Consider the following 25,388-nt stretch of genomic DNA (forward strand, 5'->3'; position numbering starts at 1 on the left):
TTGTACAAGACCGATTTTAAATCATTTTGTAATTCCTTCAATCCGTCCTTGGAGTAAGCATAGTTGAACCACGTAAAATTTCTATCTCGTCTTTATTTATTTTCTACATCTTTTACAACAACAATTATTATTATTATTATTATATGGTTACTACTAAAATTCAAAGAAAAAAAATTTGTGTGGATCCCAAAACTGTCAAGTTAGCAATTTTAACATATGGGCATCATTTCTAGATGGAAAGAAAAAATTGCCATAATTTCATAGTTGAGTGACCTTACCATTGCAAAAATAAAGTTCAGTGGTATCCAAAATTTTAGTTAAAAGCACATGTGTTCATGCATGTCCTGCATGTAGACTCAATTTATTTGTGACATAACCTAATACAACCACAATATGTATAATATTTAACCATGCATAATCTGCATTCATAATATATACTACTACTATATTAATTGGTAATTTTTAATTAATTATATTAAGCTCTTCTTACATCCAGATAAAAATTAAAAGTATATAAATCAAAGATGAAAATTGTTTGAAACCGCCATTGATTTACATATTGGAACACAACATTAAATGGAAGGCTTCAAACCAGGTCATTTTTGTACAGCTAGAAAATTACTGGCAGCGAATTTCCCAAACTTGAACTTAAACGAAGTCCTTTTCACGCTTTAAATACATTTCAGAATTTTGTAGGACAGGGTGAATGGGGCCAAAAAATACTACTGACAACAGAAGGAAGAATGAGCAAAGATTATTCTAAAATAATTTCATCTCAAATTTATTTAATAAACTATTAAATTTTTTTTATGAACCGAAAATTTTTATGTTCTTTGTTTAAATGTTCATGTGGATACTAATTATGTTTTCATTCACAATGAATACACCGTGTCTAAGAAAATATACTCTAAAAGTTAGTTTTTAGATTTATACTCACTTTTTTTTTCCAAGAAAAAAAAAAATAAAAGCGTTCCATCACATTGTTATAATTATTTGTACCAGATATGAGAAGGCGAATGCCAAAGAATCAGAGTCCGTCTTTGCAATTAAACAGAAGTATAGAGATGATCATTCCATTCCCACTTTGGTTCTATTCTTGAGGACACTCAGATATGAAAATGCAAATGCCAATGAATTAGTCTGTCTCTGCAATTAAACAGAAGTATAGAAATGATCATTCCATTCGGTCCTATTCTTGAGGACACCAAAGCGCCTTGGATCATTCCATATGTCGTCCTTCATCAGAACTTGGACCTGAAATCTCTAATGCTTTCACATCACAAGTTGAAATTATTGAGGTATCCTCTAAATAAGACGAGAAACAAGCATAAGTTTCCAACGAGCTTGTGTACTTGAAGCAGAACTTTGGTTGAAAGGAGGAACATAGGATGCAATCAGACTGAGGAAAAGCTCAGGCACCATGGTCAAACCCTAGCACTTGTTTAACACCAGAATTCAGAAATATGCATATTGCTTGCATCACGCACAGTACAAAGCATTCCATGGTCAGCCCAGACTAGTTTACTCTTTGAACTCCTGAAGAGCAAAAAGCTCATGCAGTTTACCTTGCAGTTGATGCAGAACTACGTGACAACCATCTAGAAATCGTATAGCTACAACTATATGCTTGATGTGTAGTCCTGTCCAAGTCACTGGTCTGGTCTACAGCAGGAGCCAAAACCATACAGAATGGGAAAAAGGGACAAATATGCTTGCAACAAAAAAGGTTACGGGGAGAAAAAAACATTGTGACTGGATTAGAGCTTAGAAACTGATGGAAGACTTGAGGCTGCCCCCTCAACCATTGCCAGTTGACTTGTAGTGGCAATCATCCACGGTTGAATATATCATGCCTTCATCCTCGAGAAAGCTAATAGATTCCCTACCAATACCCAAAAAAAATAAAAATAAATAAATAAATAAAATAAAACAGATACAAGCTAAATAATAAGGCTTGCATATATATATATATATATAGAGAGAGAGAGAGAGAGACATGATTTTATCCAATGGAATGTTTAGTTGTTGGGCAAGTTCTTCTCGGTGCACCCCTTTTACTCGTGTACTGAAGCATGGGAATAACTTAAAAGGTATCAGTAATGAAAAGCAGTGAAATAAGAACATAGGAAATAAAGCTATGAAAAACTTGACATTTGAAATAGAACAAAATATGTTCACGCTGCTTAGACAAAAACTATTTATGCCACCAAACAAAAGTGATCAAGTAATATTGCATCCACTAAATGTCTAGGTCATTGCCCTCCCCATAAAATCTCCATTTTTAACAGGGAAGCAAAATTTTGTTTCAAAATAAAATATTATGAACCATGAGCAACCCAGGGCACAACCTGAAAAGCTGGCCATGACTGACAATTTTGAATAGAATAAAAATGCGAAAATTCAGAGTGCCTACACAACATTCACGCCACTAAGCATTCAAGTTTACATTTAGTTCAAGGAATATTTATTGCTAGAAATGGAATGGAATAAAGTGAGAATGCAATAAAAATTGCATATGGGTTAATAATTTAGGAAAAAAATAACTCATGTAAAAACTTCTTGTATTCTGTCCAACATAGAATATAAAAGGAATATAATAAATTTTGGGAATAGTCATTCCTCGTCCATTCCATACAATGGGTTAATAAAAAATTTGTATCATCATTTGCTTTATGATTACAATACATCTTTCTTTTGTAAAGTACCAAATCCTCATATTATGATCATTATATTCTAGACATTCTGCAAGCCAAAAGTAACCTTACGTTCAAAACAATATTTAGTATTTACAATACTCAACGCTTGGGCCAAAATACGTCTCCATTTTTTAACAAGCAAGCAAAATTATGTTTCAAATAGATAGAATACTACAAATAAGAAGCAATCCATGAAGGGCATAGAGCTACAGCAAAGCAATCCAAAAGCCCAAAACAAATGTGAAAGAGGGAAACAAATTATAATTTAAGAGGAAGACAGAGATGCTCATAATAACCTGAGGGCACATACAGCAAACAGGATTTTGATGGATGCCATTAGCTTGATAAGCATTGTCAGCTCATTCCCTAAAAGCTTAAATTTTTATGTCAAATAGTTTTCAACCATGATATTAAAGCCTGCTTACTAGAAAGCTTGGGTTCAATCCCATCAAATAGGATTTCTGTGTTTGCCCACAATCTTCCCAGTTCTATTTAGCTGATACTTCACATGTGGGGCCAAAAGTCATGGATTTACATGATATCAAAACCAAGGTTACCACCAATACATGCAGTAATAGTGAAACCAATGACGTCAAAAATCTCTTAAGGTCCAGAGCAATATATAAACACATATACACACATACACACAATATATATAAAATTAGTATACAGGGATTCTTTTTGAAAAATCAAGTGATTCATTATGAAATTGAAGACATTTTTAGAATAGTGATCTACCAGTCTGTGCCATATCTCCCTAACTATAGATATTTATAAATTGGTTAGGATCAAAAGGTGAGATAGCAGCAATAAATTGATTAGGGGCATGAACAAGATACATGGCTCCACACCTAACATTCCATTTTAGGACACAAGACACAAACATTATATACGCAAGGACCTATGCGGACCCTGCATTGTGTACAATAGTGGAGGTCAAGAGCTTAACACCCAAGGGTGCATCTCTGCCAACATCTCTTCCATTGGAAATGGCCACATGGATCCAAAAGGAAACAACCAGTTACCAAATAACATGGGTGAGTGACAAAACACGAAACTTGAATAGAGAGGACTATTTTTCTTGTTCAGCATCAAAGTAGTAGGCTAAAAGTTATAGCTCCACCATTATATATTATATAACCCAAATAAGAATCAACCATCAAAGCTTATGCTCCACAAAATTTGAATAAATTTGAAGATTTTTCACACTGAACTCTTAATTGTAGTAGAAGTGATTAGGTGATGTATCCTAGATCAAAGCTTTCCCTTTTGCTGGTCTTGCGTTCCAAAGTTAGATAATTTGATTTCTTTGTTTGAAGTGCATTTTTAGTTCACTTCCTCATACTTCGTGTTACATGGGGACATTGTAGTAGAACTTGTGTTAACAATTGTAGCATTTTGGATTTGGAGATACATGAAGACCTATGGAAAGTCTTCATACCAAAATTAGTCTTGGTATTTGCAAATTTTTCTTTGTAGTACATCAATCCAAGCATCATGTTTCAACTCTGCCTTAACCGCCACACTGAGCCTCCACCATGTAAGCTGATTGCTACTAGACCTTGCCCAACTATTGCCCCACAACAACTGCCCACTAGCATCAGGAGCCAAATTCATGATCTTGGCTCTAATATCACTTGCTGGACAGAGGGTTTACTGCTACACAAATACTAGGTGATAGTGAGAGTGCTACTCAAAATTTGTTCTACTATAATAGCCCTTAGAACCAAGTTTAAATGACCCATATACCAGGCCTCAGTCACATGGACCAATTGCAGCCACACCTTTGCCAACAGACTTTTTCTCTGAAATGGCAAAATTTCTCCCATGTTTCAAGAGAGTGCATGCTACACATTGTGGATTTATTTTTTCAGGAGGTGGTGAGGGGGCATGGTGTTCCAACTTCCTTTGTTTATAGGGCCATTTTCAGAGGACCTTATGGTGAAAGATGGGGACATAACTGATGTATTCTACCACACATTCCACAAAAAACTATAAAAACAGAAGTGGTTGACTGAAGCTTGGGCAACATGTTGAGATGCTTATTTGGCAACCACATGAAGACAAGGGGTGCTATTAACTAGAAGCTTAATTTACTCAAAAATTCAGTAAACATGATTGAACATAACCATAAAGAAGACCCCATTTCAAGCAGCCTATGGACTAGAACCACTCTTGTCTAGTCTGCAGGTAAGTCTGTAAGTGATTATGAGGAAGCTTTGGCAGAGCATATTCACTAAATCACCAAGTTCATGAAGAAGGGCAGCACTCAAAGACAGTAACAAATCATATACTATTGCAGCCAATCAACATTGAAAATTTAAAGAGGGAGATTTCGTTTTAGTGCATTATGAAGACTTTTTGCCAGAGTAAGGCAATTTCAAACCCAAGGCAATAGATGCAAGAACATCGGAGTCCAAAAGGAATGTCAAAATAGTTACTGCCCAGTTACTGTAGCAATTTCAGTTCAACATTAAGCAAGTATGCAGACAATTAATGCATTGACATGAACAGAGTAAAAAAAATCAACTACATAAATAATGGACGTATCTTTGTAACAAAAAAAAATATGCATTACACAAAGTTGCAACCGGAATTTCTGTTTCTCATGGTGCATTTTACGATGATCATTCTTGATCCGATACCAGCTGAATCGTGGATCAAATTCTTGGAAGTTCTTTGGTAGCAGTGGAGAGATCTATTGGATGCAGCCTTCGAGATATTTTATCAAATTCTCTCAAAAACCCACAATTAATCGAATTCCTCTTTCACCTTTAATCTACTTTGACTCAAATTCCTCTTCTTTTTCTTTCTTTTACTTCTACATCAAACGGTTTCTTTTCTTTTTGCTTCTACTTCCACAGGTGTCTTTTCATTTTCTATTCTTTTCTCTTTCTTCTCTTTCATTTCTTTATTCTGTTCTTTCCTTTTTCGTTTTGCTTTCTCATCAACCAAACAGATCCCTTCTCTGAACTTCCTTTATTTCCTTTCTTTTCCTTTGTTTTCTCCCAAAGACCCAACCAAAAAAATTCAAGGATTCTTGTTTCTTCAGCCATAAAATCATGAAGAAGCAATAAAGATTTTATGGATTGAGAAATCTTGTTTCTTCAATATTCTTGGATATTGAATCTTGAATTTAGATTGAAGAATCCTTGCACTCCTTCCTTAAATATTCTTTGATTGATTTTCGTTAGCAACATAAAAATTTCCTGTGGCAAAGAGTACATACTGTAGTATTTTTCAAGCGGTTGTCATTTCCTTTTTAGTTTCAATCATTGGTGAGATCTTCTCCTCTCTTGTTATTTCTTTTCATATTACTATTATTAAAAAAATTTCTAATAGTTGGTTAGTAGTGGAGATTTTGTGTTTATGATTTTTAGGCATAATATATGCATTTTTTTGTTTTTGTGATTTTCATTTGCAAGTTTTTGAATATAGATTTTTTTTTTCAAAAAGTACTATTGCATGATTGTTTCAATTGTAGTCTAGTTTGATTCACACGTAAAATTGTATGATTTAAATTTTTTTAGTGCATTTGTATTAAAAATGGTGTGTGTGGTTTCTACTAGTTGTAGGGTGTGATAAATGGATAATTATGTTGTTTTCAAGACTCTTAATATAGTGGGTTAAGTGAACTGCATTAGTTAAATGAAGGGTATTAATTTGACAATGTGATTAACTGTTTCCGACATGTGAAATGATATTTTTTTACCCCTAATTAAATTTAGATGGGCTCATGTTGCTTATAGTGTTCTAGGATTGATCATGTCTTAGAGCCTAGAAAGGAATTATCACAATAGAAGCCTACGTCCATAGCTGAAGCCCATGTATGTGAAAAAATAAATACCCTCACTAAGCATCAACCGAAATTCATGTAGCACTTAGCTGATGAAAATCCTTGATTAATTCAAGGTTAACAACAAAACAAGAAATAAGAGCAAGAGATTTATCAAACTATCATCTTCAAATTTTGGTTTCAGCCAAGTAAAGGCATAAAATCAACATCACAGAAAGTCTAGCAAATCATGGACAGCAATAGAAAGTGTACCGCAACCCAAGTTGTAGGTCTTAGCCAAACATCATCTTCTCTAACAGTGTGTGAAAATTGCCCCTGTACAGAGCAGGAAATTGCAGAGACTAAAAATGAAAAACTAAAACAGCTGCATGTGCATCCCAGCACTGCTTTCTCTCGGGTCCAGCAGTTTTCATCCCAGCCCACTGCGTGCGAGAGCTGCTCCTCCTTTCTTGCCTGCGCCCAGCTCCCTTGGCCGAGAATCTCTCCACCCTGCGTATCTCCCCTGCTCCCAGCACATGCTGGGCCGAAAATCTCTCTAATTTTATTCTCCCATTTTCCCCATTTTTTCCCTTTTCTTCCAAAGGCTTCCCCCTTCTCCATCGTGCGTAACTGCCTCTCCTCCTCTGCTTCTCGTGGTCTCCCAAGATTCTAGAATGATTGCATCTCGGTTATTCCTCTAACAGTTTGCATTTGGTCATGGTTGCATTTCACTTTCTTCATCCTGTCACATACACGGGCCTCAGCTATGGACGTGGGCTTCTATTGTAATAATTCTTTTCTAGGCTCTAAGACATGATCAAACCGAGAGGTCCCAAGCGACTGACTCATGATTTCCCAGTCGACTGACTCCTGTCTTTGAAAATCTCTGTGTTTTAATGGATCCAGGCGACTGACTCGTATTTCCTAGTCGACTGACTCTTTGAGATTTCAAATTTTAAACATAACGGGAACTTTCCAAATTTGATTTTTGAATTCTAAACATTATGAAAACTTAGGAAACACTCCAAGTCACTTGGGGAACACGAAATACTCTTGATTAAACATCTATAAATCCCCCCCCCCCCCCCAAGGCTAAGGATTCAATCACACCAAGCAAATACAACATTCAAGCTCTCTTGCTCTCAAAACTCTCAAAGTTCTCTTGTGAAATCAATCTCTAAATTTGTCTACTAAGGTTTGCTATGAATTTCTCACGCAAATTCTGAGCCTACTCTGAATTCTTTCAATCTAGAAAGAAAGCTCACGGTGATATACTTCTAAGGCTTCAAATTCTTTCAATTGTTATTTAGAATTGAAGTATATTTTAGTGCTAAATTGTTGTACTAATCAGCTCTTACTGAGAGTGTTTTTGTACAGCAAAATTTGTTCTTATTTTGTAGACGGTTCAGGTTCTTGAATCGTTGAGGTTTGCTATGAATTTCTCACGAAAATTCTGAGCCTACTCTGAATTCTTTCAATCTAGAAAGAAAGCTCACGGTGATATACTTCTAAGGCTTCAAATTCTTTCAATTGTTATTTAGAATTGAAGTATATTTTAGTGCTAAATTGTTGTACTAATCAGCTCTTACTGAGAGTGTTTTTGTACACCAAAATTTGTTCTTATTTTGTAGACGGTTCAGGTTCTTGAATCGTTGTTGGACCAAGCGTGGGGTATCGTTTGGAGAGGCGAACTCTAGCCTATTGAAGGAGAGATTGTAAGGCTGCTCCTGCCCGCAAAGGAGTGTGTAAGGTTGCTCCTACCCGTAAAGGAGTGGTTATAGTGGAATCCTTGGGTGTGTTTGCCTAAGGCAAGGGCATAGGCGGGTATAACCGAACCTCGTAAAACTCACGTCTCACTCTCTTCCCTACTCTCATTTAAATTTATGTTCATATTAACTGCGTGGTTGGATTTTAATTTTCAGTTCACATACACTACGTGGATTGGATTATAAATAAACTGAAAATTAATTTGACTTTGGAATTGCAAAAACAAAAAAGGGAGTACGTTGGTTGATCAATACAAATTACGGAAACCATAAGGGAGTACATTGGTTGGTTATTAATTGAAAGCTCATTTAAAATCTGAGTTTTCAATGTTGGAAATTTATATTGTGCTTCATATTGTGAAATCAAGTTCATTAATACAGGGCTCTTATCAACTACGTACTTAAACTCTAATTTGAGTTACTCAACTGCTGAAACTTTGAAGCATTGCTGATTTCATTCTTTATTGTGGATTGTGTGGTGGTTATCTTGGTTGTGTTGATTTAGATTGCTGAAAGAAGTATTAAATTTGGAATCATCATTCATAAAGGTTTATAACCAAATAAATTTTCCTCTGAATTTGTAATTATAAATCAACTTTGTATGTGTGGTTGCTGAACTTATAATAAGTTGAAAAACACTTAATTAAAGAAGGAAAAAAGAAAATTTTAAAATCCCAATTCACCCCCCCTCTTGGGAATACACCTTCCTTTTCCCTTCAGCTACCATGTGTAATAATAACAAGATCAAGCTCTCAAAAAAAAACATTTTACAGAATAGGCTCATTCAGAAACATTGCGTCTGTTCATAGTGTAAGGTAGTAGGTATTTTAAAAAACATAAAAACAGATACACAAAGGGCATCCAAACTTAAGAGCCGCAAGAGGAAACACAGTAGGGAAGAGCAGAAGTAATTGTAGAAATCTCACAGGCATGAAGGTTGCTGCAAATAGTCTTTGATCATTTTATCAATGCCCTTGAGTCCATCACCAGCATGTTGTCCAGAGAACTCAAAATAGGAAACAAACATAAATGAACAGTAAACATATTAGTTACAAAATTAACAGAATATTGAATTCCCATATTTAGATCTCTTACCTGATTTGGTGGACCAGTTTCAAATCCCTTGAAAGGGGTATTTATGACTGGATTTGTAGAATGGGACTGAGTGGAGACACCACCTTGCACTTTCTATTAGTTCAATTGCCAACACAAGAACCATCAGCAAATGAAAGCAAAGTTTATGTAAGTACATATTTAAATCAACAAACTGACGCATGCTTGCATTGTCAGACCAATACCCGTGACCTGGTGTTGTAGGAATGAACATATATACACTCGGTGAAGTGGTATGCAATTTCATTAAAATCAGTCACAGGCCTGGAAACCACAGCCAAGTCAGTGATTACCAGATATTAACTGCTTGCACAAAATACTTGCATATTTCCTTACGATCAAGAACCAAAAATTTAAAGCTTAGGAAAGACGTCCAAAAAAAACAAGTAGCATAGAGTAGGTGCTTCCCAACTCAAATTCATCATGTTACCAAGGAATTCAGTTAAAACACTTGCAGCAAATAGAATAGATTAATAGGAAGGGCCTCTCTCACTCTCCAGGCATAATATTTGGCACATTAAAAAAATTGAGACAAGAAAGGGATTCACAAATTGCTAAAAGTCTCTAAATCACTGCTGCATAGATTGATACCCGCTAAACCACTTTTAGACATTGATTTTTATGCCCAAAATTTTCTCAAAAAATTCTAAGCACCACAGAAATCTTACGAAATTTCACAACATCATTCTCTAGGAAAAAATGGTATCATCTGTGAACTGAAGATAATGCACCTCTAAATCCTCTCTACCTATAGAAAGACTGCTAATAGCCCCCAGATCATAAGCATGAGACACCAACCTACTCATGACATCCACAACCAAAGTCAACAAAAAAGGGGATAACAGATCCCATTGTCTAAACCCCCTCGATATGCCGAACCAGTCCCTAGGCTAGCCATTAACAATCACACGAATATTGAAAGAACTGAGGCACTCATATCCACTTACAAGTTACACCAAAGACTCCCAAAATCCTTTCTCTAAAGCACATTCATCAGGAAACCCCAATTTACCATACCATAAGCTTTTTCATAATCCAGCTTAAAGACCACTCCTTTTTTGTCTCTCCTCTCCACATCCTCAACCACTTCATTGGCTACCAAAACAGTGTCTAAGATCTGCCTATCTTTGACAAAAGCAGATTCATCCAAAGATACCGTATAACCCAGCACCTCTCTAATCCTTTCTAAAAGAACCTTTGTTAACAACTCATAGACACTAGTCACCAAGCTAATAGGCCTAAAACCCCTTCACTCTTCTAGACCTGTCCTTTTTAGGAATCAGAGCAATGAAAGTAGAATTCATGCTCTTGCACACCTCTCCAATCCTATGAAATTCCTCAAAAAAAAATTCAAGACATCCTCTTTTACCTCTTCCCAATTGTCTTAAAACCATTTTGAATCCATTTGGACCTGGTGCTTTATCTCTATCCATATCAAACATTGCCCTCCTAATCTCCTCCAAATCAAACAATCTCTCCAACCATTTTGCCACTTCTTCCCCAATTAGTTCCAATCCAACCCCTCTACCATTAACCTATTCTTACACTCATCATGATACAACCCTTTATAAAAATTTATAAGCTCCTCCTCTATTTGTTTATGATCTCTTACCAGCTTCCCAAATCAACCTCCAATTCCTTAATGAGGCTCTTCCTTCTCCTCCCATTAGCCACCCTATGAAAGAGCCTAGAGTTACAATCCCCCTCTCTGACCTAAGCCAACTCCACTCTTCCCTCAATCAAAGAACCTCCAAATCGCTGCTAAGATGAATCTTTCTAACTCTATCTTCCTCCCCTAATAAACCACACTCGTACAGTCTATCCAAACCGTTGATCTCCATCAAAATACCATTTTTCTTTTCTATAATATCCCCAAATAAGTTGCCGAGATGAGAATGCTAAGATGGATGAGTGGTATAACATTGAAAAATAAATTAAGGAATGAACATATTTGAGGTAAGTTAGGTGTAGCTCCTATAGAAGATAAGATAAGGGAGGGACGACTCAGATGGTATGGACACTTGCAACGTAGGCCATATAGTGCACCTGTGAGGAAGAGTGACTTAGTTACTGTGGAGGGTAGTAGAAGGGATAGGAGTAGACCTAAAATAACTTGGGAGGAGATAGTAAGGATTTAATATCCTTGAATCTATCAAAAGAAATGGTCCATGAGACAAAGGCTTGGTTTTGTTGTTGTTGTTATAATATCCCCAAATAAAAACACTACTTTATTCCAACCTTTTAGTTTTTCTTTGCCAAAATTTTAGCTTTCTCATCAACTTAAAACCTTCCCATCTTTGAATTTAATTCCTCTAATATCCCCAAATAAAGACACTACTTTATTCCAACCTTTTAGTTTTTCCTTGACAAAGTTTAGCTTTCTCATCAACTTAAGTGGGGATAGAATTAAGGCTGAAGATCATATGAAGAAATGGAACATGGGTGATCATTTTCAGTGCTCATAGGCTTATAACTTTTGGAGAGATAAAGGGGTGAAAGTTCCTTGGCACAAGGTCATTTGGAAGAATGAGTGTGCTCCCAAACACTCATTTGTACTCTGGCTTGCTGCTAAAAGTAAACTACAAACTAGTGATAAAATCAGTGGAGATGGGATTGACAGAACCTGTGTGGTTTGTGGTCTGGAGATGGACACTCTTGATCATTTTTTTTTCAAATGCAGATTATCTTGCACAGTTTGGAACTCAATTAGGAATTGGCTAGGCTTGACTAGAGCCATGTCTACGGTGAAAGCTAGTTTGAAATGGTTGATTAAGGAAGCCAAAGGCACAGGTGCACAGGCAGTTGCTAAAAGGGCTTGTGTGGCCATTACAATATATTGTTTGTGGCATTTTCGTAACAAAAGAAGATTTGAATGATGCGTCACTCTCTCAGAAGCTATTGTAAAAGTGATCCAAACCCACACGTTTAGAATAGTTTATGACAAATTCCCTTTCTTGTGCATTTGAGATGTAGTTAATTTTGGCTAGGTTTTGATGTATTTGGGAGTCTTGCGGATGGCTTGCATTGCCTTTGAGTTGTATATGCTTTTATCTGGTTGTGTGTAAGCTTTGGGTCCCACCCCTAGGTATGCCCAAAGTATTTGTACATATCCATTTGATCTATATAATTATAATTTTTAGATAAAAATAAAATAAAACCTTCCCATCCTTGAATGGGGCACTCCTTCCACCAAACTCCTATAGAATCACGAAAAGAAGGGTGCATAAGCCACATATTCTCAAATATGAAAGGAGCCAAACCCAGTGTAAGGTTGGAATATAGAAGAAATCATATAGTGGTCAGAAGTGGGCCTAACGAGAACATATCGAACAATATTAGGAACAAGTCCTCCCACTCATCAATATATAGAAATCTATCAATGTGAATTGAGGATCGTCTATCCCCACAAGCCACCCAAGTGAAACATCCATTATTCAAGGGAATACCCCTAAGACCACAATCGCAAGTGAAAGAGTCAAAAAGTCTCATGTTGCTCCTGCTAATCACCCTTGAACCCCCAAACTTCTCCCTAGAGGTCTTGATAACATTCAAGTCACCCCTCACCACCCAATATGGGTTGCAAAGCCCATACAAACTATCCAAATCTATGATAAAATCTTCCCACTAAGAATTAATTTACAATCTTTGCACACGGCTAGCCTCGTATCCCACGCCACTAATTGTCCTCCCAAAGCCCTTGAAGATAAAAAAAAAAAAAAAAAGCCCATTCCTCAGATCTAATTATCCCAAATACTGCTAAAGGCATGGTAATATATCTCACTTAATTTTTGTCTCTTAAAGAAATAAAATATTAGGGTTGACTTTATTCAACAATCTCTAACCAGCCCCTTTTTGTCTAACCCCCCTAGACCTCTAACATTCCTAGACAAAAGCTTCATTTGGAGAGACTACCAAGCCCTAAAGACCTACCTTCTTTATCATTGTTCACCAACGAAGCTAATATAACCAATTCCCTACTTAATTTATTGGCTTTTTTCCTCTCCCCTAAATCCTCTTTCTTAAGCCTATACAAATCACCCAAAAGAGTTGTCAAGCTAATACACAAGCCATCAAGTAGTTCCTAGGCCCCCTGGTTTTCTTTCTCATCCCGTAAAAGGTCAACAATTCGTAGGGATCTTTCATCCCCTAAAACCTTACAGCAATTCAAAAACTCAGAGTTAATATGAGAAACACAAAATTAAATGGATTAACTTCAAAAATAGCATCATTCCTCAATTCTGCTCCCTCAAAATTGTTCGACAGTTGGCATGTCTTCTCTTTGGAATTAGTTATCAAAGGATTGAGATTCTATAGTTGTTGTAGGAAGAAAAGTCCCATCTGAAATTCTGACCTCATTTGTACTCTAATTATACCTAGACCAATATAATTCTCTATAGACACAGCAATCTTTGAGCTTGCACTTGTTGCGGTTCAAAGACTGCAGCTTTTCTATTCACCCTTCACCATATTAATCTTCCCTTCTAACCTAGCCCCATTTCTTCGCCTTCTAGTTTTTTCTATTAACAAATCCTCATCCTCAAACTCAAACGATGACAATGAGTCTTCACCGTCTTCTGCAAATTCAGAATTAGCTTCATCCTGACTCTCGGATTCCACAATTTCTTTGCCCTTCCTCTTGTCCAAAAGACATGCCTCATATATCTTATTTTTCGTGTGATCATAGATTTCATCCAATCTATTCAAGATCTGATAAGGAGTTCGCAGTTCTTCCATTGCTGCCCCTGCCTCTCCTACTTTAGATTCAATAGTTTTTGCTTCTCTAAACTTCCCCCATCCTCTCTATTCCCCTACTTCTTCTTCGCCTGAATGTCACTCCTCCAATTGCACCATAGATGTCCTCGTGTACTCTTTCGTCCTATCCTAGAAGAAAAGTTCTTTGGAAGAAGAGAGTTCCTGCCCACTAAACTGGAAATAAACCCAAATACCTCCTATACTAATTGTTCCCAAGCCATTTTACAATTCCATATGGGCCTCCTTTGAGCCCAATTTCTCCAGCCCAGTCTTCCAAACTTTGCTGTAAGTAGCTCCTCCACAATTAGGCTTGGAGAACCCTGTTTAAGGCCAAGCAAAATTTGACTCATAAAATTTATTCCTGGCCCAATTATTTAATCCGTCACTTGTAGCTCAATGGGAAACTCAGGCCCCCCCCTACTAGCTTGAGTTGTTCCTTGATACCACTTTCCTCTATAATTGCATGGGGCAAATCTTGGATATTGTCTTTGAACTCTCTCCTCAAACCCCCCATTAAAGGGGCAGTCAAACTTACCTTGTGCAGATTCTTTACTTTCTTGATTTCATTCACTGGAGTTCCTTCCACTCTACATCAGAAGTCCTTCCTCCCATCTAGTTCGTAACTCCCACCAAACTTCTTTCAGACTACTTGTTCTCACAAAAAATCTTATCAATGTACCCAACCTTTGCTCTTATGTTTGTTGATTCACAGTCCAAAGAGCACACTATCAGCCCCTCCGTGGAGCATACATTTTGTTTGTTTTCTTTAAAAACCTTGACTATATTGAAAAACCTCATTCCTACCTCTGTACGCAAACCATCTTATCTCACCTTTGTTTGCGATCCTTTCCAAAGATAAGAAATGATCAATGTTGGCTCTCAATCGAAACATGAACAAGAGATTCGGTGCTATAAAAATCTTGATCCAAGGATCTTTGGATTTTTTAAATGGGAAAATATGTACTGTTCAAAAAGCCATTTACTTTCCTCTCCTCTCTTGTTAAGAAAATATGAAAAATCTAGCTTCCATTCTACTTTAAAATTTTGAGAAAGCTCACCATTGTCCGAGAACGAGAACAGCTTCTTATTTATCAAACGATTGGTCTCTCCCATTAAACAATAACCGGTTCAACTTGTTAGGAAAAATAGGTTATAAGAATCGCAAAGCAACAATCATGATGGCAAAGCAAGGTTTTTTCTGGAGAAAAGTAGAGGCATAAATCAACTCAACAGCAAAGAAGTTCCATCAAAGGAGCTAAACATACTCATTCATACTTATTCTTTTCTTATTCCTTTTCTTTTCTTGTTGGAAGGCATGACTCGACAATGACAAACTTTGCTGGAGGAGCTATTCTAGGTAACTCAACACATAAGGCAGCTTCATCGAAGGAAATATTAATCATCACAACAATAGTGAAGAGCTATTTAATAACTTGACGACAAGGAACTTCATAAGAGGAATTATCCTCCATTGCGACAACATGTATATATATATATAGAGAGAGAGAGAGAGTAATTTGGCAATTAGAATATGCTAGAATCATTCATATTTGTGATTACTTTAAGCTAATTATAATATCATCCCAATCGGTTGAGACTAATATAAGCCTCTAGCTTCACAAATTGTGATAAAGAAAATCTCTAAGTGAGCTAGAAAAGAACTTGAATTTTCCTTAATTTTTAAGGGGATAGTTTACCCAAGAAGGCAAAGGACAGGTCACCTTGAGGACAGGCTGCCTAGAGCTCTGATTGCACTGATTTTGGCAAAAGTAGCCAAGAGAGAGTGAGAAAGAATTCTATAAAGGACAGGTTGTCCTACTAAGTGAGTTTCCGACTTTCAGTGTATTTAAATTATTTGAACTTCAGTGAAAAATCTCAAGCTAGTTTGCTTCAAGAGTGGATGTAGGTGACGATTGACTAAACCACTATTAATCTGTGTCTCACTCTCATATTTGTGGATGATTGTTTAACAATCTTTCTTTATGCAATTAGCTTGAAAGATTGGTTAGGTGTCATTACTAGACCAACAGTTAAGAAGGAGGAATGGAGGACCATTTTAAATGGTCCTGCATGAGATGAGGAGAAAACATGTTTTACCAAAATGAAGTTGGTTGGACCAACTATGAAATTTTAGCAAAATGTTCAACTAACCTCCAACACTTAGGAGAGCCCCTAATAACATGTCATGAGATGAGAGATTAAAGATTAAAGGAGAAGTATCTTTCCTCCTATAGGAATCAAATATTTGTGCAACTCTTTAACCATAACTTAATCAAATGTGACTAGTCATATAGACCATTTTGTGGAACTTTGGAGATGTTGAGGCTTAAGCAAAGTTACAACCAACCCAGCACTTCAGTGTAACTTGGGTTAAAAAAACCACTTTATAACGAGGTGTTTAGTGCCAATCCCACTAGTAACTATACCGATAAGGTCTATTGTGATGTGTGACCTATGGTGTGGCCTATGTCCTATTAGGAAGCCTTTGATTATATGATTTGAATGAGACTAATCATGGTTAAGAGAATGGTAAAGTATTTAGGTACAAAGGGAAGACCATAATTCTTAACCCCACCGAGCCCGCTCCCAAGGACTCTAGAAATGAGAAGTCAGCCCCATATGTCTAGTCATGAAAGAAGTTCAAATTCATAGCCCCATATGGCACTAGAAAAAGATAGCTTGAAGAGAGAACTTATTACTTATTGTAATATACAAGACCCTTATGCAGGAAATTGAGTATATTTGTGATTTGTTTTTTGTAGTAAGAGATGTTGGAGTTAAATGTTGTCCCTCATGAGCCCCCTAATGAGTTGCCACTTGTGAAAGACATTCAGAATGCCGTCGATTTTGTTTCTGATCCAGTTACTTGACCATTTTGTAAATGGCTTTTACTTTTATTTTTTGAAATTTTATGGACAATATATTTTAGCTATATTTTAAATTCATGTGATCATTTTATTACTTTAATTTAATAAGTACGTAAACAATGAATCATTAATTCCCAAAAAAAAACACTAATTCTGAATATTAAAATATTCTAGCAAGTGGCAACAAGTTGCCAAAATAACATGAAACTATAAAATATGGTTTTCAGTTTTTCACAAACAAAAAACTGACAACAGAAACAAGAAAATTGGTAATATAGACAGACACATTTTCATAATCCATCTCTTTGATGTACAACAACAAAAACAAAAGGCTAAAAACAGAAACAATATCTAATAGGCCCTTAGTCATGTGCTAACCTCAAGAAGGGCAAGCCTAGTTTGCTTTTTCTTGGTTTCATATTTTCTATATTAGAAATAACAACTAATCCTACAAAGAATAGAGCCATTGAGCCAAGGACTATTTATGAGGTTCCCAAGTTTCATGGCTTAACCACTTTCTATAGATGTTGATACTGGCTCCCATCACTGTTTGCTATAAGAAAAGGGAGGTTATTAAGCTTTTAGAGAGATTATCCTAAATAATATTGCACTTATGCATAGGTGAAGTTTTGAGCTACGAGGGGCATCCTAAAGCAATTCTAAGTGAAAAACTCTCATATGTAAAACAAGAGTACAAAACATATGGTAAAGAGTATTATTATGTGGCGAGATTCATCCAACATTAGAGACATTATCTTTTACCAATAGGAACTACCCTGCCATATTTGAGTTCACACCAAAAGTTAACTTTTACGCATGCTCGTTGGGTAGAGTTCCTTAATGAGTACAACTTTATTCCCAAACACAATTCACGTGTTGAGAATAAGGTTGTACAATTAAAGTCATTCTAAATGTTATGAGTCTTGAGGTGATAGAAATTTGAGAGCTTGAAGAATAAGCATTCTTATTATCTTGATTTTTGACTCAATTTCCCATGAGGGTTTTCCATTCAAGGGAACTTTGTTATGCATCTCCCACATTTCTTGGAGATTTTCTAGTTAAAGAATTGCAAGTTGGGCTAGCTTGTCATTTGAGTAAAGAAATCAGAGAAGTCTTACAATTGTAAATCTTAGAAACAAAATGCTAGTCTTTATATCCCTCTTCCTCAACTATGTGTGCCGAGGAGAGACCTGTGAATGGGTTTTTGTTCTTAGACACTAGATTCCCTAAAACAGGCCAAGGAGACGATTCTCTCTTTGTGATCATTGTTTTAAAAGGCGAAGGTGTAAGGCGAGGCATTTTACCCTCTGCGAGGCAAGGCATAAGCCTTAAGGCGTTGAGGCGTAAGCCTTTTGGTACTGTTTTTTTTTTTTTTAAATAATTAATAAATAAATAAAATTATATATAGTATAAAAATGAGAAAAATGTTAGAATAATGGAGAAACAAATAAAAACATAATTCTTAAGTATCATATAGGCCAATTTTAGCTAACAAACTCAAACAATGCATGTTAAAAATAAGCCATAAGTTTACAAAAAGCAGAGAAAAAGCCAAATTACAGCATCACAATATCTCATCATCCAAGATTCTAATTTCTAAGAATCTAAATCTTATTCAACAAAGTTCAGAGGGAACTATCAAGATCTTCATCAAAGTCCTCATCTTCATCAAAATCATCTATAATAGGAGTTCTTCCACTAATAAATTCCCCTCCCACTTCAACATCATCGTCTTCCTCAATTGAGCCCAATGTTGGCCTCTTACCTTTGTCTTGAGTGCCTACATATTCAATAAAGCTATAGGTTAGGAAGTAGGAGAAATGGAGAATTATAAATTAGTAGATTCAAAAATGACTATTGATATGCATGTACTCAAGTTCTCTCAAAATCACTAATCTTCCTTTTGTTAGGAAGATTAGAATGCGAGCTACCAGAAGCTTGTGTTGCTTGAGCATCATCTCCTTCAAGAGGTACCATGGGCAAAGCTCTAATAGCATCAACATCTAGGAGATTTTCATCATCAACCCAAGAAGTATCTTTTGGGAGGATAGGTTCTTCACTCTCTATGATCCATTCATCATCTGAAGCCCTTCTGGCACCAATATTGGATCATAATTTTCTCTTCTTCTTATAGCTCTCTCCCTCAGTTTGGTGTTGTACTTGACGTAAACTAGAGCATTCAACCTCTCGTGCTCTAATCTATTCCTCTTTTTCGTGTGAATCTACAATTGAGTTTAAGCCATTTAAATTTTTAGATATTAGAAGATATTTTCATATTTGAGTGAAACCATAATAACATGGCATTTGTAAGAAGTAAGAACTAAGAACCTGCTCAAATGTGCTCCAATTCCTCTCACATCCACTAGCACTACATGTCAGGCTAAGAACACGAATAGCAAGCCTCATCAATTCTGGGGTCTTTGTCCTAAATCGCTTCCACCAATCAGCTACAAATGAATAAAAAAAAAAATGTTTAAGTTCCAAGTTATAGTAGCACTAATTAACTAATTTTTACTGAAATATTATTTTTAACTGAGCTTCTCAACATTCTAGAGTCAACAACCACTCGAGACCCAAAATCCCCTCGTGCATTATCAAACAAATCCAATTGGATGTCTGCAGCTAGCCTCTCCTTATATGACAAAATTCTATCCATGCATTCAAATAGTCGTTTGCTTCACTTCCTCACAATCAAAGAAGTTGTCCTTATAACACAATTGGGGATTTAAATAATATCCTGCAGCATGTAAAAGGCAATGAAGTTGTGGAGTTCATATATCATCTATTTTGCTCCAAATGGGTCCATACTTCTTCTCATTTCTAGAAAAATTTGCAGCAATTTTTTCCTTCGCCGAATCCATCATCTCATAGAGAAACCCCATGGCTGGTCTTTCCTCAAAATCAACTTCCTTTAGAACACACACAAAAGGGACAACACTCTTGATAACATACGCCACGTGAGGCCAAAAATGTTGGTCAAATAAAACTATTGAGCGACTCCTTATACCTTCATGCATTCTTGCATATGTAGAAGTGCACCACAGCTCCGAAGAGAACATAGATTGAAGGTCTCGCTTTTGTTTGTAAATGCTCTAAAGTGTCAAAAATGCAGTGGCAAAGCGTGTCACTGCAGGGCGGATAAGTTCTTTGTTGTTGGTGAAATGCTTCCTCATCATTGCAAGTACATAGGAATGATTATAATTAAATTTCAGAACTTGTTTAGCCTTTAGGATTGTGCTTGCATGGATCTTCAATTTTACAATATCCTCCAACGTGAGATCTAAACAATGTGCAGCACATGGAGTCCAATAGAGCTTCTCCATCTTTTCCATAATCTTTTTTCACCATTTATCATGTTCTTCACAATTATCAGTTATCACCTGCACAACATTCTCCTCACCAACTTCCTCAACCACCTCATCCATATACTTGAACATCAAATCACCATTTTTTATAGAATCAGAAGCATCAATGAATTTTAAAAACCATGTACCAATAGGACTATTCACAAGGAAATTAATCAAGACCCTTAAACACCCATTAGTCCATCCATCAACCATGATAGAACATCCATATTCCTTCCAAGCTTTTTTGTGGTCTTTCAACATGCAATCGATGTTTTTCAATTCATCTTTAATCCATGTCCTCATCTCATGCATAGATGGAGGCTTGAAGCCTATGCCATAATTAGCAATTCCACCCACCATGACATGCCAATATACCCTTAAACACCCATTAGTCCATCCATCAACCATGATAGAACATCCATATTCCTTCCAAGCTTTTTTGTGGTCTTTCAACATGCCATCGATGTTTTTCAATTCATCTTTAATCCACGTCTTCATCTCATGCATAGATGGAGGCTTGAAGCCTGGGCCATAATTAGCAATTCCATCCACCATGACATGCCAATATACATCATCCATCAAATTAAATAGTAAAACATTGTTGAACACACAACAGCCAACTTTCGTACACACTTCATTTCTTTCTTCCTTATTCTATTTTGAGTTTAGAGTAGATTGTTTGGTCTGTGAAAATGAAAACTTATCCATTGGACCTCTAGCCCTAGGAGTATGGCCACTCCCACTATTTTGCTACTCAGAATCTCCAACATTAGACCTAGCACTTTGACTACCTCCTCCTAGACCTTGCCCAATCTCTTCAAGAAGTTCATTTCTTTTACCCTTGTCTTCTCGGAATTTTTCAAAAGCAATCTTGCACTCATCACTCGCGCTTTGAGGGGCTTTTGGGCAAGGTTTCATTCCCCTCCTTGTACCAGCCAAATGATGTTTAAACCTTGTGACAGTCCCATTGCAACATTGATCATAAAATTTGCATCTAAAGTATTTTTCTCCATCAACTTCTTTTATGTATTTCCAAACAAAATCCTTTTTCTGTCCCTTGGAATCAACTTCAAACATATTTCAGCTGGTGCAACAAGATTTAAGCAATTAAAATTTAAAACAAAGACCTCAAAGATGAGAGAGGAGAACCTCAAACCCGTTGGAGAGAGACTTGGCAATAGAGAGCAGAGACTTCGAGAGAGAGTAGATGCTAAGAGAGAGAGAGAGAGAGAGAGAGAGAGCAGATGCTGAGAGAGAGAGAGAGCAGAGGCTACGAGAGAGAGTAGAGGCTTCATCGAGCTTCGTCGAGGCTTCGAAAGAGAGAGCAGAGGCTTCGTCAAGGCTTCGAGAGAGAGCAGAGGCTTCATTGAGCTTCATCGAGGCTTTGAAGAGAGAGCAAAGGCTTCGTCAAGCTTCGTCGACAGAGCAGATGAGAAGAAGCTTCGTGGGAGAGAGAGGGAGGATAGGGTTTCAGTGTGCTCTGGGTTCTGGACTTTTAAATTGTGTTTCAACCCAGGAATATCGAAAGGCATATGCCTTGCATCTGAGCCATAAAAAAACATGGTTTTTTGGCTAAGGCATACGCTTTTGTGGACTTACGCCTTTACACATACGCCTTGGTGCATTTTTGGCCTAAAACGCCACAAGGGGCGCCTCAAAAACGCCTTTTGTGATAGTTGGCTGATTCACCCAAATGATTTATTCATATCTTGTAATAAGACCTCGAATGCATTACACATAGCTAAGTCGTTTTCTAGAGAGGTGGTCAAATTGCATGGCTTGTCAAGTTACATAATGTCTTATAGGCACACAAGTCTTGTTAGTTATTTTTCAATGACATTTTGGAAGGGTTGTGTAGCACTAAATTGATGTTTTCTTATGCTTGTTATTATAAACTTATGGTTAGACTAAGGTTGTTGATTATAGTTTTAGTGATCTTCCTCGATGTGTAGTGGGAGAAAACAAGGGAATTGGCGAGTACTACTGACTGTTGAGTTTGCTTATAAAAGTTGTGCGAATGGGTCCATAGGCGAGAGTCCTTCGACTATATGGGATTACAAAACCTATAAACCCATCTCACATCCTTTTAAAATCAAATGCCATATTTTTTAGCATGCTCGGTCTTTTGCTCATCACATTTGCGAGTTGCACGTTAAGGGTAGACATTAATTTGCCAAGAGTAAAATGGACTATGAACTTAGCACTCACATGCATCATACAACTGGAGAACTTAGTATGGGTTTCGTGTTAGACATGACTACTACCCAAAAACTCTTTCTTGAAGCTCTATGCCCATGCCATTGGCCCATTGTCCATCCTTAGGAAACATCGACCTCTTGGATAGTTACTTGATTTGCCTAATCCCATGACCATTAATCTGTTTTTCAATGTGGCAAGTTCTACAATTACTTAAGCTCCTCCCATTTGAAGAGTACAAATTTTAGAAGTAGATTTGATTAGGATGCATGTATTACACTTTTTTGTCACATAATTTTTCTATTATGTTGGGGTTATTTTGTAATCATGTCTTCCAATTTAAAAACTGTACAGTAGACACATATTTGGTAGTTGTATGTTAGAATAAGTATCAATTTGAATTCAAAATCAGTGTTCACTTCTTCATCTTTCTCCTTCTTTCTTCTTTTCAATCTCTTCTTCTCCACGCTTCTGTTATTTCATTTTTTGTCTCTCATGTATCACTCTTTTTTCCTTCAATCCCTACACTCCAGCTGCCTGACATCAATGTCTTCCCTCCATCATATTAAGGTGCCTACATTATGTGATAATCCTGTAATCCTGACATCACCAAATACCTCAACATTCCAAAGAATCCAAACTTCTAGTTTTCCTTTTACACGCTTCAAATAAATCAAAACCCCACCTGCACACACTTTCCATCAACACTAAGCCAAAATAAGATAAGTACAATGAAACAACAAAGTATTGTCAATCTGATGCAAAGCTCATCTAATTAAGGAGATACTATGATTTTATGTGTTTTGAGTCAGTTTTATGTTCCATTCTAGCTTTATTTGTCTATTTCTGGTTCTTTTCACTAGCTAGTCTTCTAAGATCTTTCAAGGGTTATTTTGATTGCTAGGAATTGTTTTTAAAAGGCAAGGACCTTTCAATTTGTGACTACTAGAGGGTGTTTTGACAGTTTTTTGTCTTATTTTCTGCTGGACAGATTTACAGCTCTTAATTTACTTCTAAATGAAGGGGGATTGAGATGTTGGTTTTCTTGCTTTCTTTCTTTGCTCTCATTTATCAGAGCAAGCTCTATGCCAGCAGATTTTAAGTAAGGAAGCAGGAGGTTTCTCCCTCTCACATGCATTGCATGGTTCACAAGAAATATATATATATATATATATTTTTTTTAATTCACAGCTCATAGAAATAGCTTAGGAATTTCTCATGAACAATAATAATACAATAAGGGACAGTAATAAATCTAAAATCCCTTGACATGAATAAGGCTAAAACATTTCTAAGAATACATGAAGGATAAACAATTTTTATTTCATAAAAGGCAAATCAGTTATACATTTTAAAAATGACAAAACACTAATTCAAAAATTTTAAAACTAAATCCACAATATGCATACCTTATAGAAAAGGTAGATACTTGCACTTTATCCTGAAAGCTTTTCAACTGTCCATGAACACGAACATACATGCCACCCCTAGGAAAAGAATCTCAATGTATCTTTCAAACACTATAATTAAAAAGAGGCAAAAAAAAAAGTGTCATCAATAAGACAAACTAAACCATACAATATTCGCTCCATGTCCTTTGTGTCTGCCGCTTCCACCCTAATCATAAATAAATAGGCATCTTTAGCCAACACATAACAGTCATACTGACACAAACTACCCTCATACCACCTTCCAACCAGAATAAGAAATTATGAGAGAATTCACCATTTATGACACTCGATGCGCCCAGTTCCATCATCAAGTATAAAAGAAATATCAGTAACTCTTTCAATTTTGCTAACCATCATTCCCACGAGAGTAACCTGCACATAATTCAAACTCAAAACACCACCAAAACTTTAACAAAGCACTGTTTTCTTAACATTTTGGAAGCATTTTCCATGCAGGGGCTAATAGAATTCTGGCTTTCCAGTGCGAACGTGCCCAGAAAATAAACAAATAACAGCTAAAAACATAAAGGAGGCAAGCAAGCGCGCACATAAGCAAGCCCGTAAAATTGAATTTCAGGCCCGGAAACTTTACATTTTTCACATCGATGCCATCGATGAGGAAATCAGACTTATCGTCATTTGAGATCAAAGCTTCGCTTATCTGCTTCACAGTTAGCGGAAGCAATGGCTGAGTATCGCGATTCTGCAAATAAAATAAAGAAACAAATTGATCAATTAATTAATCAATAAAATTAAAACCCCGATCAAATGACATAAAAATGAAAGAAATGTGAACCGTAGCTGAGAAAATGAAAAACCCTACAAAGTCCAAAAAAAAAAAAACACGCGCGCGCACACACACGCAACTATTGTCTCCGTTTAACTGAGTCAATTCATTAATGTCGGAAGCCAAAAGATGTGCCGCTGCTCATTTCAACAATCAATTTTCCTGCGTTACCTCAGAAATCAAACATGATATAAATTTACATATAGTAGGAAAGTAGTAGTACTTTGGCGGAGAAAGATGTGTCGGAGGTGGTGGTCTGAGTGGCCTGGGAGGGCATGAATCCGCCGCCGGAGAAGGCAGCATTGCCATCGAACTGACTCGACGAATACATATGCTAATCTTCTTCACTCCCCGAGTATGATTCAACTGCAAAACCCTAGAGATTTATAGACATTTGAAACATAGCAGAGTAGAACGGATGATTGAACCGACGACGGATGGCTTTTGGGTGTTTATTTTATTATTAAAAAATAAATTATTAATGGGTAGAAAAAAAATATATATATATATATATATATATATATATATATATGTTCCCGCCAAGTTACTTCTTTTATTTCTTGCTTTGGGAGGAGGGTATTTGAGCCTCGAGTTTGTTCCCGCAAGCTTGCAGTTCCTTCACCGGCACTCTTTTCGAA

The 25,388-nt window shown here is 36.5% G+C and overlaps 1 protein-coding gene across 3 annotated transcripts; it reads right to left on the bottom strand.

Annotated features, from left to right (window-relative positions):
* Positions 1–1,039: 1,039 nt before the first annotated feature.
* On the bottom strand, positions 1,040–25,385 carry LOC131166103 (replication protein A 32 kDa subunit A-like). 3 transcript variants are annotated; one of them, XR_009139737.1, is made up of 12 exons: positions 25,299–25,385; positions 24,974–25,116; positions 24,556–24,666; positions 24,238–24,335; positions 24,091–24,129; positions 23,922–23,999; positions 9,536–9,614; positions 9,333–9,425; positions 9,164–9,243; positions 1,997–2,065; positions 1,420–1,882; positions 1,040–1,263 (listed from the first exon to the last, which is right to left on the bottom strand). XR_009139737.1 is itself a non-coding variant. In XM_058124394.1 (11 exons), exons 2-11 carry the CDS (start codon positions 25,079–25,081, stop codon positions 1,798–1,800), a joined length of 840 nt encoding a protein of 279 aa, XP_057980377.1. In that variant the 5' UTR covers positions 25,082–25,116; positions 25,299–25,385; the 3' UTR covers positions 1,040–1,797. The 3 variants fall into 3 exon arrangements, 2 of the variants coding, with proteins under 2 accessions (XP_057980377.1, XP_057980375.1); XM_058124394.1 differs by having other exon boundaries at positions 1,040–1,882; XM_058124392.1 differs by having other exon boundaries at positions 1,040–1,882; positions 24,974–25,301.
* Between the last annotated feature and the right edge of the window lie 3 nt (positions 25,386–25,388).

Source organism: Malania oleifera, chromosome 10, assembly GCF_029873635.1.
Source record: "Malania oleifera isolate guangnan ecotype guangnan chromosome 10, ASM2987363v1, whole genome shotgun sequence".
Classification (NCBI taxonomy): Eukaryota; Viridiplantae; Streptophyta; class Magnoliopsida; order Santalales; family Ximeniaceae; genus Malania; species Malania oleifera.

Bases quoted from the DNA above. Each gene is read 5' to 3' on its own strand.
- LOC131166103 (XM_058124394.1), bottom strand. From the start codon at position 25,081: ATGTATTCGTCGAGTCAGTTCGATGGCAATGCTGCCTTCTCCGGCGGC. The intron at 24,000-24,090 runs GTATGGTTTAGT...TTCTTTTCCTAG, and splicing joins AAGGACATGGAGCGAATATT to GGGTGGCATGTATGTTCGTG. The intron at 9,426-9,535 runs GTATTGGTCTGA...TTGAACTAATAG, and splicing joins CCTACAACACCAGGTCACGG to AAAGTGCAAGGTGGTGTCTC.